The sequence below is a fragment of the Corythoichthys intestinalis genome, chromosome 8, assembly GCF_030265065.1.
Source record: "Corythoichthys intestinalis isolate RoL2023-P3 chromosome 8, ASM3026506v1, whole genome shotgun sequence".
In the NCBI taxonomy this organism is placed as follows: Eukaryota; Metazoa; Chordata; class Actinopteri; order Syngnathiformes; family Syngnathidae; genus Corythoichthys; species Corythoichthys intestinalis.
The window spans coordinates 13,991,164-14,007,761 of NC_080402.1; the positions used below are offsets into that span (position 1 = coordinate 13,991,164).

General features: G+C 37.1%; 1 protein-coding gene across 2 annotated transcripts in view; it reads right to left on the minus strand.

The window, feature by feature from the left end:
• Positions 1 to 16,598, minus strand: part of mxi1 (max interactor 1, dimerization protein) — a 67,723-nt gene that overhangs the window by 40,499 nt on the left and 10,626 nt on the right. For both annotated transcript variants that reach the window (XM_057843099.1, XM_057843101.1), the window contains exon 3: positions 6,409 to 6,438. In XM_057843099.1, the coding sequence (XP_057699082.1) occupies positions 6,409 to 6,438 (30 nt within the window). The remainder of the gene's footprint in view (positions 1 to 6,408; positions 6,439 to 16,598) is intronic.

Here is a 16,598-nt window from a genome sequence, read left to right on the forward strand (position 1 = left end):
TTTTAGTTTATAGGTATATTTAGCCGTTTTTTGTGGGAATATGGGAATATGTGTCTGAACCATTTGTTAAAAGCATTCTAAAAAAAAAAAAAAAAAGTTAGCATTTTATAGCATTTAAGCTAGCGGACGTTTGCTCTGTAGGTTAGCCAATTGTTCTTTTGTTGTACATAGATCCTTATTTATTTATTTATTTATTTATTTCTACCGTTTGAGGCTCAGCTCAGGTATTTTAATTTTTTATGTTCCTTATCCGATTTCTCGATTATTCAAACTAAATAGTTCACCGATAAATCGACTAGTAAAATAATCGATAGCTGCAGCACTAAAACGCAATTCTGCTGTGGGAGAGAAAAGCTGCTGCAATGGAACTATAAGTTCTGTAATTGTATTTTCAAATTTGGCCAGGAATATTTTTTTGGGTTTGTTTCATATGTAAATCTGATTAAATGCATTTGCTAACCATTAATAATATTCACACCTTTTCAAGAACTTTAACCTTACGAGTGACGCTCATGCTTTAAGCGGCACACAATGAAGTATGTCCAAACATTTCACACCCTTTATCTTAAAGCTAAACTTGCACCACAGGTTGCTATCACATACGATATCATTGATCAGCAGATACGCACTTATTCTCTAGTCCCTGGAAGCAATCATAACTGTTCAGCCTATGATTTCCGGTGCATCTCTACCAAATATTAATTTGAGTTTACATCGTTGTGCTACTGTTGTTCTCTGAAATTGTTGTCTATAACGTATGTAGATCTGTAGCAACGTTTAATGTCTATGTTAGACTTGTTTTCTTATATTGGCAAGAAAGAATATGCAATGTTGCTTTAGCCTTTAAAGGCCTACGCTGAGTGATCATCACAAACTAAAAGTAACTCGTCGCGTTAACATAGTATTCACGTTAACATTGGCTTCAACTTTAGCGTGGCAAGCATCCTCTTAAACATGTGGACTTTTTTTTTTTTTTTTTTTTTTTCTTTTTTCTTTTTTTTTAACATGCAGTTTGTGGCCTCTGGGGTTTAATTGAAAATAATGTACTGTTTTCCTGCTGAATGTGTATTACCATCACGAAGTTGGCGTTGTCCTTGTAGACGCTAAAATATGTGCTTCCCTTCATTCGAAAATGTTGGAAACCTTTATTTATTTTTGGACTAAAACCTTTGAATTTTACAGAGGAAAACATTTTGTGTAACTGTCAACTAAAACTTGACTAAATTTGTATGATATTTCATCGACTAAAACTATACAAAGACATTTTGAAATGACTAAAATATGACTAAAACTAATAAGTATTTCGTCCAAAAGACTAAGACAAAAATTAAAAGGGCTGCCAAAGACAACACTGGATTCAAGTAACAAGATAACTTTAAATTCTGTTGTAGTTCAGCTTGACTGGGGCTTTTTTCACTACTTGTAAATCTGCCTCAGTAGGATCATAGTATAAGCCTGACACACTCTAGCGAACAACCTTGGCTGATACATTTAACTTACATTGGGGCATGTCCTGAAAGGGAATTGGATTAACTGCAGGCAATGACGGGGGATTATAAATTATTCTGACAAGTTCGCTTTCAAAAAAGATGGATTACCATTTCAATTTTACTCACTTTCTTTGGTAACAAAAATATGAATTTGTTTCATACCGAGAGAAAGAAAAGCACCACGGGAACTAATATGTATAACAGGACTGCTTGGGCCACCCAAGGATATGCAGAAAGGGAGAAAGTGGGGAAAAAATGAAAATAAAAATGTGGAGGGACACAAAAACAGCATTCACTGTGTTTTGTGAACAAACAATAAAATATGCTTGTGTAAGTGGAATACTACAAAAAAAAATGCTAAGTGACATGGGAGCTACAGTGTGCCAGAGCTACTAGCCAGTGTTAGAAGACTATTTCTTTGTACTTCTAACATTTCCCGTGACACCAGCCAACTGTGTTGCCATGTGCAGCATCACATGGGAGTACCACAGTGAGACATCAACTCTTCTATATTTAACGCGCTGAATCCAACGCTCCCATCTTTTTACTGCAGTCTCCCAGTTAGGCTGGTGAGAACAACAGGACGAGGCGATATGTGATTACACTGAATGGATACAACGCTCCCACATCCTTTCAATGCACCCATAACCTCAAAGATAATGAAATGAAATGCATGCACTTCTCTCCTATTTACTATAAATCCTGCAAGTCTAACTGTTGTGATTTATGGTGTCACAGAAAGCTCTTTATAGATTGATTCTTGAAGTTTGCAGTCATATCGTAAACACCAGCAAGCACTCTAGTGGGTGGTAAACTCAAATCAGATAACAGCCTTCAAGACACCACAGTTTGCCGCTTTCAAGGGAAACCACAATGCCGCTTCTATTGTCCACCATCTGAATTCATTCACTACCAAAGACGTATTCATGCTTTTTAGAAAAAGCTGTATGAACAATATTGTTTATAACCAGGGGTGCACATAAGTGGTCCGCATGCGCGCATGCGTACTGGACGTAGACAAACGCGCTGGCCCTCAACGGCTTCCATACGCTTTTGCGTACCGATGGCTGACCACTGTATTTGCGGCGGACATGAGAAAATAACTTCTCAAAATGTCGAAGAGGCAGGCCACACTGAGTAATTACTTCCGTATTCCCCCACCCCCGACTAAAGACAGACAGACGACAGAGACGTCACCGGAGCTACCGAAAAAAAGGACTTTTGCTGAAAAGTGGCTACAGGAGGCATCATGGCTAGAAGCAAATGATGCTCGCACGGAAATGCGGTACAAAATGTGCCGTGAGAATCCCAATGTCGCCGATAAGAGCAGCGTATTTTATGTAGGGTCAAAGAATTTCAGCCATCCAAACTTTGAAAAGCACGAAAAAAAACAGAGAGCATGTGGGAATTAAGCAAACTATCGATGTCAAACAGGACCCCACTCGCCCTATGGACAGGTGGCGGAATAGGGCGGAATAAAGGTAATGAACAGCGACATGCACTGACAAACGTGTTTTTGCTCGCATTTTACAAAGCTAAACATGCACGTTCAATGAGGTCTTATGAGGAGGACATTCCACTTTTAAAAAGGCTTGGAGTTAATGTGGGAGCCGCATAATGCCCTTTATTTTGAAATGGTGCTTTTTATTTCTTTACATTTCACTTCAAAGTAATGGCAATTTTGTTGTGCCAGTTGATGTTAATCAAGCATTAATTGTTAATATAATTAATTAAAGTTAATTGGCTCTAAGTAAAGCTTGTCATAAATATATCGCATCAGGCGGGTCGGCTCTCAAGCTGAATGAGGACCAAGTCACATCTCCAGGTCCTCCTCTGAGAACCTGGGCAAAAAAATTATGTGCACCCCTGTTTATAACTTTCAACTGCTCATACTGTAACTAAAGAACGAAAAAGAGCCTTTTTCGAACAAAGAACAAAACCCTTTTTTATGATGATGATGATGATGATGATGATGTGAATCTAATCTTTTTCGCTGTAATATTCACAATATCCTGTGGCGCTTGAAAGATCAGTAAAACTTATTGGAAATCGATGAAGAGGATGTCTTGTGAAAAATGGCAGGGAGTGAATGAGTTAAATGAAAAGAAGGGCTGTCAAACGATTTAAATTTTTAATCGGGTTAATCACAGCTTAAAAATTAATTAATCGTAATTAATCACAATTCAAACCATTTCTAAAATATGCCATATTTTTCTGTAAATTATTGTTGGAATGGAAAGACGGATATATACATTCAACATACTGTACATAAGTACTGTATTTGTTTATTTTAACAATAAATCCACAAGATGGCATTAACATTATTAACATTCTTTCTGTTAAAGGGATCCACAGATAGAAAGACTTGTAGTTCTTAAAAGATAAAAGTGAGAACAAGTTATAGTAATTTTATATTAAAACCCCTCTGTATGTTTTCGTTTTCATAAAATTTGTAAAATTTTCAATCAAAAAATAAACTAATAGCTCACCATTGTTGACGTCGCAGAGCAGGACGTCACATCGGGCACCCTGCCGTTCTTTCACAGTGTCTTTAACTACATAAGGTAGTGATTGAAATACACCGCAAGGTGTCAAGGGTGAGTTTTAAATTAATAAGAGATCTAGCCAAGTTTTTCTAGTGCGTTTTGCCCCTCGACTGACGACGTAGTTTCCGGGTTCATTGTAACTTACGTTCATTTGAGTGCTGACTTCACAACGTACGAAACCTCTAATAGTTTGGATATTGTGACTAAATATTGCCACCTAGTGTATTTGTTGAGCTAAACCAAATGTTTGAATAGAGTTTTGCCAACGTCTGAGTAAGTTTTATGTGTATTTTGCATAGCTATTTTGATTGGGAATGCCAGTTCTCTTTGCATTGAGCGCTTTTCTTTTTGTGAACGTTATTTCTTTTGAGAGATAGGAATATTATTTTTGTTGTGCTTTCACCAAATGATACTGTAGCGACTTAACTGTTCCGCCCAAATGCATGATGGGAAGATGGGCAACTATGACTGTCAGGGGTGGCTGCAAATGGTATATGTTCTGCGTTATGTTCAATGAAGTGCGTTAAGAAAAAGATAATCTCCTGTCATTCTTCCCCACGCCGTTCGCCACAATAGTTATGATTGTTGTAAAAGAGTTGCCAAAGCTTATGCCAATAAATGGCGCGGCTTTGTCAATGCATGCCTGTATCCACTTACTTTTCTCTGCCTCTTAGTGAACAAAAAAATGGCGCCATTGTAGTATGTTTGCGGCAATGCATTAGTAGGTCAATCCGCTCATGCGTTAAATGCGTTATATAAATATTTCAATATTTGAATATTTTAACGTGATTAATTGAAAAAAATTAATTACCGCCCGTTAACTCGATAAATTTGACAGCCCTAATGAAAAGATATTACTGGATGTATGAAGTTGTGTTTTGGGTCGGATATGTGTAACAAAAATATTAGTTATGGTTTCCTTCGGAAGATTTGTATGTCTGCCCACTAGAGTTGCCACAGATATTCAACAAGTAATCGATGTTCAGATAAATTGCAAACTAGTTTGATTGTCGATTCATTTTTTAGGGATATTACTGATATAAATACAGTGGTACCTAGACATACGATCGCTTCCACACACGATCTTTTCGACATCCGACGTAAAATTCGACTCGCCATTTGTTTCTACATTCGACGACATGCTCGATTTATGACAGTACGGCGGATTTTCTTGTGAGAGAAATCAAGATGGGTTCCAAGAATGTTAGTGGAGGTGGTGAAAAAAGGAAAAAGGTAAGGCTTACCATTGAAATGAAGATGGAAATGATTGAAAAATATGAGCGTGGTGTGCGCGTCTGTGAACTTGCTCGACTATACGGTCGTAGAAATTTATACGATCTCGACGGTCCTCCTCCGACCTGCGTTCGCCGGTCTTTATAAGTTAAGGTGACAATTATTATTGTGTTAACATCGCCAAAAAATTGCAAGCTTTGTCAGGTTTTTAATAATTTTATTTCAGAACTTGTGCAACACATCATGCCTACGGTTCGCCGCAGCTGAACATGAAAAGTGAAAGTAAAACCTCCTCGCTCACTCTGTCAAGTCAGCCACGGGGTGCGTTCAGGTACACCACGCAAAACACATCCGCCACATGAGAACCCTATTCGTTATATTATTACATATTATTATTATTATTATTACAATACAGGAATTCCGATTTTTATTCATAGCTGATTTGTTTTGCTCTGTGTAATTGCTATTTGCAATTGTACCAGCAGCATTTATTAAGGATTTAGTGTAGTTTTTCGGGCTACGGAACGAATTCTTATGGGAAAATCCTGCTCGACATACGACCATTTCGACTTACAAACAAGGTCCAGGAAATAATTGACTTCGTATGTAGAGGTACCACTGTATTCTTTTTTATATTTTCCTTTTTCTATATTGTTTTTATCTATTATGAATCAAAAGCAAAAAAATCTTTAAAAACTTTTCATACGAACTTTGTAAAATTATTTTTTTTTAAAACTTGTAAAAAACAAAAAACAAAACAAAACTTTAAAAACTTTTCATACTAACTTTGAAAAATTTTTTTTTTTTTTTTTTTACTTTAAAAAAATTAGCAACAAACTTTTTTCTTTCTGTATCAAAAGAGAAAAACAGAAACTATATTTCATTTCAGCAAAATAACATGAAGTTGATATACGAGAGCCAAACAAAATGACATGGCGGGCCGATCTGGCCCCCACACCTCGAGTTTAACATTGTTGGCTACAATATGAAAGACATACATGAGATCAGTTTCGATTGTAAGGAAATGTAAATGAAGAAAAGCTTACATTTGGGGAAAAAAGGGGGGAGGGTGGTCTATGCAAGTGAGGCGTGTGTGTCATGACTTAAAGATCAAATGTTGGCATAACACTAGCACTCACCTATTCTTTTCCAGCTCATTGTGTGTGGACCTGCAAAGACAGAAATCACAGATATTTAAACACAAATATTCATAAAATCATATGTACAATTACACATTTTTGTTAGTGATGCACCAAAATGAAATTTTGGGTTGAAATGAGGAAACCACGGCTGAAAAGCGAAACATCAGTTTTTATTTTATTTTATCTTATATGGACTAAGTATGTAACAAAATATCTCAAAGCATCAGAATAAGAGCCCCTCTAACAAAGTTTATGCCGAGCTCAGTGAGGCCTTTGCACCATTAAAACATCAATGTGACAGGCAGGAGAGCATCTGCTCAATAATACACACTAGTCAACTCTAGAGGGTTTGTAATGTCTACGTGTATACATGGATGTGCAGCTGGTGATTGTGACGAACATGTACTTGCCCTTTGCACCGTTAATAATTTAATGTGAATGAGAAGGTCCCTAACACTGTCTTTGTGGGGCAACATACTGAGAGCTGACAAAAAACCCCTCCTCAAGCTTAAATGGCTAGGTTTCAATCCACTTAAATTGCACTTCACCTCAGCTCAAAGGAGTGCTCCTTCTGAGGGAGGGTGACATGTGTAACTTGCCCCTGAGGCATGTAAACAGGCAGCAATATGTTTTAGACGTACCACATCTATCATTATTGCAACCTGGGATAAGAAAGAGGATATTGCCATTGTTCTTTGTGACCACCTTAGAGAAATGGTCTCTCCCGGATTAATAATTGACAAATCAAAACATAATTTGTCTGCATTAGAAAGCTTCATTTACTTTGGTATGCAATAGGAGCTGTGCAGTCAGCTGTGGCAGTAGGAATAATTTTACGTAATAAGGCCACCATTGGGCTGGTTGGCTCGGACCAGATTCAAGTGGCAGTTGGTCTGCAACATCCTAATTAGTAACATACTATAGTGTCCATCAACTTAAAAGTGGGAAAATGAGGTATCCACCTTATTGTATCACCACTAAAAACAAGTGATTGGGTTTTCTCATTTCAGTCATCCAAAACAATCCGGGTTGGGAGACACAATTTTTCTCAGGTCAACAATTTTCTACGTAAAATTTGATTGAATTAAACATCAGAAAAGAATGCAATTTCACTAAAAAGTATTTTTATTGACATTTGGTATAGTGTAGTATAGTGGATGATGGTGTTGAGGCAGTGCATTAAGGCTAGGGCTGAGCGATTTTATGATCGAAAATCAATTTGTTCGATCTCAGTGTGTCCTGATTAATGAACCAGATTCATATGCAGACGCAAATGACCAAGTCAGATTTTGAAAAGTTCCTCAAAAACAGTCCAATGTTGATGGTTTTCAAGCAGTTTATTACACTTCTGGTGAGCTAAACTATAAAGCATGAAACACCCAACAAAGAAGATTACACAAATTGTGTACTAAAATAAAAACCTAACAGTTAAAAAAATAACATCAAAAAAATAGCTTAAGAAAATTGTGAAAAGAATTGAGGTCGGATCAGACTAAATAAATAAATATATATATATATATATATATATATATATATATATATATATATATATATATATATGGCGGAATACACAGACAAGACTAAAAAAGCAGTTTCTGCTCTTGCACCCCTATTTAAACGAAACTGCTGTATTTTAAGCCAAAAGAACTGTTGTGTTTGATAGAACAATATGTCTATATGCTGCCATAGCAGATTCATGGCACATTAAGCCCCTGACCTATTTTTAATTTGTCCGTTTTACCCTGGAAACCCCCGTTTACAGACGTCGCACAACCGCTTTTGTTTCAACCTAGCCATAAAAAGAACGTAAGAAATAATATTTATTATTCAAAATGTCTGTCATTTTTAGTATTAGAAACATTAAATGGTGTCTAATATTTAGTTTATATATATATATATATATATATATAAAAGACTTTAAAAAATTATTCACTCGCATATGTGAAACTTTTAAACAAATTACGTTACAATGAAAAAAATGGCGTCTGTACAAAAAAAGTCACGGACATCTACCTCATAACTATCGCTTAATTGTATTTTTCTTTGTTACTGTCGCATTTTCTCCGATATGTTAGATGATAAATGATGGATCCAAACAAAGAAATTATTTTTAAAAAGTTTAAAAGGGTAAACATATGAAAAAGAAAATCTCGATCACTCCTAGATGTCTGTGATTTCTGCATCGAGACCCTTGTTATATTACCATGTTTCACCCATAAAATCCCCCAAAAATCCAGCTGTGGCCATTCACAGCTGTGTCTTGACACTCAGTGATACATGCTACATGGAGTTTTCGGATCGAAACAAGGTAAGTACACGATAATATCGCGTTAAAGTCATGGCGTCTTTAATTCTGCTCTCACCTCCAGACAGGGTTTCGCTGTTTATTTTTTTATTTTTTTTTAAATTCCCTCCTGTTCAAAATTTTTCTTGCCCCAGAAAATTGAGATTTTAAGATTTTTAATGATGTATCACACATGCATGTCGGACAATTTTGAAGTAGGCCAAATTGGGGGACTCAGAGCGGAACTTGAAGTCACCTCAGTGTTTTCCGCCATATATACTAGAATATATATGAATATAAAATAGGACACTTTTTTGGCCAGAATGGCGAGCCCTAATTATGGCTCTTCCATATTTTGTGCATTGCTCAGCCGCAGACCACTTTGGACTTGCTTGCAGACCACAGATGAGCATGCAGTTCCATTGATACATATCAGATTCATGTCGACACATGCTCCACACATGCATTGAAATCCATAACACAGCTTCACGTTACTCTGGTAAAATGACACTGAGCATTTGGAAGGGTTTAACAAGGCCTCAAAACCAGTGGAATCCATATCAACAGCTCAGTTTTCCAGTTTTCATTGTACATGTACGACGTGGATCCAGCAGTTTCGGGTCAGTTACCACCAGAGCGATAACCAATATGAAGCCATTGGCCTATGAAGCAGTGTACTTTTGTACTAAACAGGCCACCCTAGCAGTAACTCCAACAGTTTGCTTTACAGCAAGCAATGTCATATCATACCATCACCCATATTACCGGTTTTCTGCAATTCCTTCTACGCAGTGAAACGTGCTACACAATGTCCAGTGCACTTGCGCACACACGTGCACATCGGTTAAAAGCGGCGAGTACTAACTATTTTTGTTTTTATTGAGTCTTTTATTTCCTTTTCATTGCCTCAAAATACTTTTTGCATGTGTTTCCCTCTCATACTTTTAAGCATTGTGTTTCGTGTGGTAGCTTTAAAGCAGAGTGTTGATTTTAGTCATGTAGCGTATTTGAACCACCCTTATTTGATATTACTACATTTAACTACCGTATTGGCCCGAATATAAGACGGCCCTGATTATAAGACGACCCCCTCTTTTTCAAGACTCAAGTTTGAAAAAAGACTTTTTGAACACCAAATTAATTTTTATACAGAAAATAATTAAAGTACATCTGAAACAAATGATTATAACAATATATTTGAGAGAAAAAGCATGTTGTTTTGCCTCATTCAAATCTTAATATCTGAACATTTAAATATGTAAACTAAAGTGCAATCACATTCGTAAATGAATGGCTTCTGGTTTTTGAAATGAAAATAAACCAATCTATTGTGATAAAATAACAAAATTGCAATAACTGCATTTACCATCAAAGTGAAGTCTAACTGTAACTGTAGTCCTGAAACAAATCTGAATAAGGAAAAACATTGCAATAAAATAATGCAAACTGGTTAAACTTGAGAGTAGCTGAGATCTGTCATGACACAACATCGCTTCAATGATATCTGGCGCCATCTAGCGTCGTGAATGGGTATAACGTCTAGACCGCGAATATAAGAGACTCCCACTTTTTCAGTCTAATTTCATTGCAAAAAACACCGTCTTATATTCGGGCCAATACGGTATTTTCTTAAGGCATTTTTAGGACTTCTTACTGTATGCATCTAAACACAACAAGCTGAAGGGGCACAGTAGTACTTTGGGTGTCAAATTTGTCAAGTTTCGCCGGTATATAGACCCTCCTCACCTACGTCACAAAATGGGCGTGTCGCTGTTTCCGGCCGCCATATTGTACCTCTTTTTCAGACCTATTCTCATTGTTTTCAATTAGTCGAGCAAGTTATAGAGCAATTCATGGAAGCCCCGGTGTTATCTGACGCTGTAAACTCATTGGATCCGTTGCATAAAAGGCGTTACGTGGAAAAGCTTCAGTTTATCCATTCGCCAGATTCGTATTTGATGCCTAAATCGATGTTTTTCGACCCGCTGGCTTCGCCTGTCATCTGATATCCTGATATTTACAACTATCTTGTCCACACAAAATCAGCCTATTCTCACGAAAGTTTGAAAAACTTTAAGAGCTTGGAGGCTTATAAATGCTATGTTGCTGGTTGGGTGAAACAGGTCCTCGTACACGAAAATTCGGCAGGAATCTTGTGCTCGGAAGGTGAGTTACGAAATTTTCAATTCAAAATCTTTTGTTCTTGCTAACATCCACTGTCAAGTCTAATGTATTTCATGTCATTTGTCAATGGAGCTAGGGCTTTTAATGTTTATATGGTTTAGCGATAGCACTCACTACATACATACGTGTATGTTGTCGGCGATTAGCCTAGCAATGATCTTAATTGTGGTTGTCAGCCCAAAACCCTCTAAATATATATTAAATGCATCTTACCAGATATAAAATGACTACTACATAATCTGTGGTAGTCGTTTGGAGCCCAGTTTTCTCGTCGAATTGCAGCAGTCAATCGCGGTCTCCTCTTCGGGTCTCTCGGAATACGGTAAAAATTCAAGTCTCTCTGTCTATCTTCTCTGTTTTTGCAACCGACCGCCACACACGACTTCACCATTTTGATTATTAATGTTAACGAGCAGAAAAACACGCCATAATAGGAGGAATTTACGAAGCGCTAATGCATTAACATGACTAGTATCCGGACAACATGGCACGGGGGCATGGCTGTGACGTCACGTGAGTAGGGTCTATAGGACATGTTGGCAGAACACCGGTGCAGTTTGGTGGTGACATGATTTTTTTTAAATACCACAACTCTCAAGAAGAGTGCATAATCACATTTTCACATGACAACAAATTTCTGGTGACCTTTGGTAGTGCAACAACAGATAAAAGGAATAAAAGATGCAGCGGTGACCAGAAGTAAAAAAATAATTCCGGATTCAACATTCAGTATCGATACCCCCCCCCCCCCCCATTTTCACAGATATAATACTCAAAAATACTATACAACACAGGTAGTCCCCGGGTTATGTACGAGTTCCATTCCTACGCTTGCAACGTAAACCCCAAAATAACTATCCAAAAGGTCCAAAAGTATTGCATTTTCTTTAATAATGGAGGGTACACTGTCCTCTTTTGGCATCGTTGGGTCTGGCTGGACTGACGCCTTATGACTGAGGAGCAGACTCTCGTCTGACATGGATAAAGAACTGCTACACTCTGATTTGGCCCACAAAAGGCTGCAAGTTGTTTCTAATTAAATTTCAAATATATGTTTGTGTATGCATTTGTATTTAAGTTTACAGTTACAGTTGGTAGAGTTACGTGCAAGCAATTTGCTATGAGAATTGTAAATACGTTAGCATTCATAGCATTTATGCAAGCAGACTTTTGTTAGTCAAATTAGGCTAATTTGGTCTACTAAATTTACATATTGATCTGACTAGATGGACGTTTGAACACCAATTGTTTTGTGTCTAGTGTTTTATTGTTAAAATGTGTGACGTTTTGATCATAAATGTACAGTATATATGTGTGTTACAGCTCAACAAATTGTCAAAAGTGAAGGTAGTAAAAAGCTTCAAAAAGTTCAATTGCCTTTTTTGATGTCTATCAAGCTGAACAACTTCACGTTTTGTGAGGACAGAACAAACCATATTAATAAAGTAAAAAATAAGATACTGTGAGGTACAATAAGGTAGTGTTTATGCACACAAAAAAAAAAAAAAAAAAAAAAAAAAAAAAAAAAAAAAAAAAATGGCGGACGAGACTCCGGCATCATAAAGTCGAAATCATTTAAGTTGAATACATCGCAACCAGTAGACTACTTATACACAGAAAATACAGCAAGTTTTTGGTGAATTTAGTTTTTGATGAATGGTTTCGAATGCTAATCCAGGCAATCGTCATCTTCTTTCAATATTGTATCAATTATTTGCACCTATTCCCAATTTGTAAACAGATTTGGTCCATATCCCCTTTGAATTTCATTGGTCATAAGCTGGGCTGTCCTAAACGACTGAATTTCTCCTGATTAGTCAGACGACTATTTTTACGATTAGTCGACGAATCTAATAATAAAAAAATTTTTTTTTTTTTTTTTTTTTTAACTAATTTTGTTGACGCTTATCAATTCACAAAAACATTTTGGAACACTTTAATTCTTTATTAAAGTACAAATAAACACGTAAATAACGAGAATAAATCACAAATAAACAATGAGTTCAAATGCTGATAGCATTAACTAGTGCAAAAGAATGGGATGTAAACAGATTCAGAACACTGACTTTGCCTTGCCAACATGATTCCTAGCAATTCTTATAAAAATACCAGGCATTAATATTATAGTATAGTACTATATATAATAGTATTATAATAATTTTCATTGGCAATCAGATTTTTTATAAAGGGTGTCATTTTAAAGGTATTCTTAGTGTAGAATCTGAATTCTGAAGTATGTGGGATTAACTCCAGAAATCGTTATTTATATGATGAACATGACATACTTTTATTTTGAAATGTTCACCAGAAGTACATCAGCTAAACAGCTAACTTAAGCTTTACACTCCGCAAAAAAAGCCCCTCTTGTCATGTGGTGTCAGTAATAAAAACGTTTTCATTTTTTTCGTTTGCAAATGCTTTTAACCAGCGATTTCTCATGTTTGAAGTGTCACCTCTTAACCGCAAGTTTGCGTTTTGGAGAGGACTGCCAATGTTTTATAGCAGGCTAAAGTAGGTTCTTTTTTTCCTATTAGTCTCAATGTAGCAATGCTAACGTACAGTGTTTCATATAGATGTGTTTCCTTATTTTGTTTGTCTGAACTGTAATTCTATGGCATGTTGTTTACCGATAAACATCTGTGAAATGAACTAGAGTCTTATATGTCACCTACACGCACGCACAAATGTATGCATGCACGCATGCACGCACGCACGCGGTGATAAAACGCAGCCGTGAAAATTATCGCCCTCATTTTTATTTACCGGATTTTTCGGACCATGAGTCACATTTTTTTTTTTTTTTTATATAGTTTGGCTGGGGGTGCGACTTATACTCAGAAGCGACTTATGTGTGAAATTATTTACACATTATAATATAATTTTACATGTTATTTTGGTGTTTTGGAGGGACACTGATGGTTTGGTAAACTTGTTAGCATTTCTTTATGATATAGTTATCTGAATAACTCTTAATAGCTATGGCCACATTCGTGTTCTGCCTTTGGCAATATGTGTTCAATTGTATTATTGACTTTTATAATGAAATGCATGCTTTTAGTTTGTGGCACCTTCACGCCCACATGAGGGCACACTCGCGCACTTACGTGAAGAAGACCGCTCACTCGCCAGAAGAAGACGGACAGCTACGCAGCTTGAGTGAGTAGGCGAGTTAGCGAGAGAGAAACACTGCTGTAAACCTACGTTCATTGTTTATGCTTGTAAAATATCTCTACAGAGGCAACGCCTGTGTTTATCATCTTTTCTGTTGTTGCTGTGTGTTTTCCACCCGCGATCGGACACTTAAAGCCAGTTGTGTGGTTGTTTGAACGATGTGCTAATGCAAGCGAACGCATGCTAACTGTTTGTGTCATTGCTGTAACAGCACCTAATTATCATATATTTACGTTAATGCGAACCTGTTTGGTATCGTGGATGAAATTGATTCCGCAAATTATACGCACGTCAAGTTGGGAGTTTAGCTTGCTGTATAGCCAGGACCGAGCCGTAGCGTCCTGGTGAGGACAGTATATTCGCATTTCGTTGTTCATGCACTGTACACTTATTCAGTATGTTGTTCTCTATTGTGTTTTTATATTAAATTGCCTTTCAAGATGACATATCTGGTCTATGTGTTGGATTTTATCAAGTAAATTTCCCCCCAAAATGCAATTTATACTCCAGTGCGAATTATAGAGCTGGGAATCTTTGGGCACCTAACGATTCGATTACGATTACGATTCAGAGGCTTCGATTCGATTATAAAACGATTATTGATGCACCCCACTCCTTTTTTTTTTTTTTTTTTTTTTTTATAATTTGTTTTGTACATTAGTTCCAAAATTGTTCAAAAATCCTCTCAGGCTAAACCAAATTACTATTTCAGTATCAAGTTAACATATAGCAGTAAACCAATATACAAAAATAACAGTAAATAAAAAACTCCAGTCCCCATTCTATATCAGCAGCTTTAAACTACTTTCAATTAATTTAATGTTGTGAATCAACCGTTAAAGTTGTTAAAATTGCTCCTGTTATTCCATAATTTCTCTTTTGTCTACTTTCAACATGTGAAAGTTTTAAAACTATTTTAAAGATAGATTCAAGTCAATATTTTACCGATTTAGGAGTATTTTAGATAAAAAGTTAATTAGGTTCGCTTGGAAGGTTCGCAACAACAGCCTTGCAGGGAAGTGTACTGCTTTAAGATGGCGGCCGTTACTAACGCCCGCATCTAGTTTTTTGTAGATGTGATGGTAACGATACCGAAGCTATAATGCATCTAGTCCTATATAAATGATATCTACCGTAACATAATGTGGCCTGTAGCAGCTTTTCGGCAGCAGTCAGGTATGTTGTTGTTTTTTTTTTTTATCTCGTGGCATGAGTTGAGCTAGAGCCGTGAGTTGAGCATTGGCGTTACCCGAGGGGCCGGGTAATGAGAAGCATGATGTTTAGCTACTCTCGCTCCGTCCCTAATTGCGTACCGAAGACCGCGCGGCGCGCTGAGTGTGTCGTACTTCTGCTTTTACTTGGCATATTTCAATAATCGGAATTTGGATGTTTGTGAATCGTTCTCGAATCTTCCACGGCCGAATCGCGAATAGTCTAAGAATCGGAAATTTTGCACACCTCTAGCGAATTATATATGTTTTTTTTTCTCTTCGTTGGGCATTTTATGGCTGGTGCGACTTATACTCAGGTGCAACTTGTAGTCCGAAAAATACGGTACTTTGAACACCAAATATCCATACCCGTGTTTCAATGTCATGTACAATTAAGTCCATTTTGTTCAGCACTTGACACATCAAGTAAAAGATGGAACCTCAGAATTGAGATCATCACAAAATACCTACCATGTGTTGAATACAAATGGAAATTTGGAGGGGGAAAAAAAGCAACTGGAGCAACACTGATGTCACTTACACTGTCCATTACTCCGAGAGACATGCCATTATTCAAAGTTGAGCCATGAGGCGGTCACTCTCTACCTCCTTTATACAGCCACACATTCACGGGGATCAATCTAAGTCAGCTTGCTGTCCTATAGCCCTTTATCATCACAAAGACTTTCCCTTCATCCCGAATCAGATAGCAACGTGTCTGCAGCTCAACAATACTGCAAACCAGATAATGAACTGGCTCCAGGCCATACACAACTGCGGTATGCTTACTTCTGTTAGCAGGAGGACATTATTCGTACCCGCAATGTGTGTTTGTGCGTGCACGTGCATGTAGACACACAGACCGAGTGGGTCAATGAGATAAAGCACCCCTGCTATAAACGGTAGGCAAGTGAGGACCGTCAGATAAGCCCATCACTTTAAGCCTTAACATGTTATAAAGAAGGCAGTAAGATAGGGCCAAAAACTTCATGGTGTTTGAGTAAAATGGCTGTTTTCTATTTTATGACGGATAAATTTTAACTTACATTTGGTTGATACGATACGATTTGCGATACAAAGCTCGCGATTACGATGATCTGACGATATGGCGATACAACGATTGGTCAGGAAATCATTCTAGGATATTCTACAAAGAACTAATAAACAGAAAAACAAGCTTCTGCTGTGAAGTGGAATGAGTTTATCACTAGTAGACGTCCAATCCATTTGAACTGGGAGGGTGGCAGCGAATGAACATTCGTTCATTCGCTGCCATCCCTCCCACTTCAAACGGACTGAACGTCTATGGCCGTCATTGGCAGTCTATGCCAGGCAAT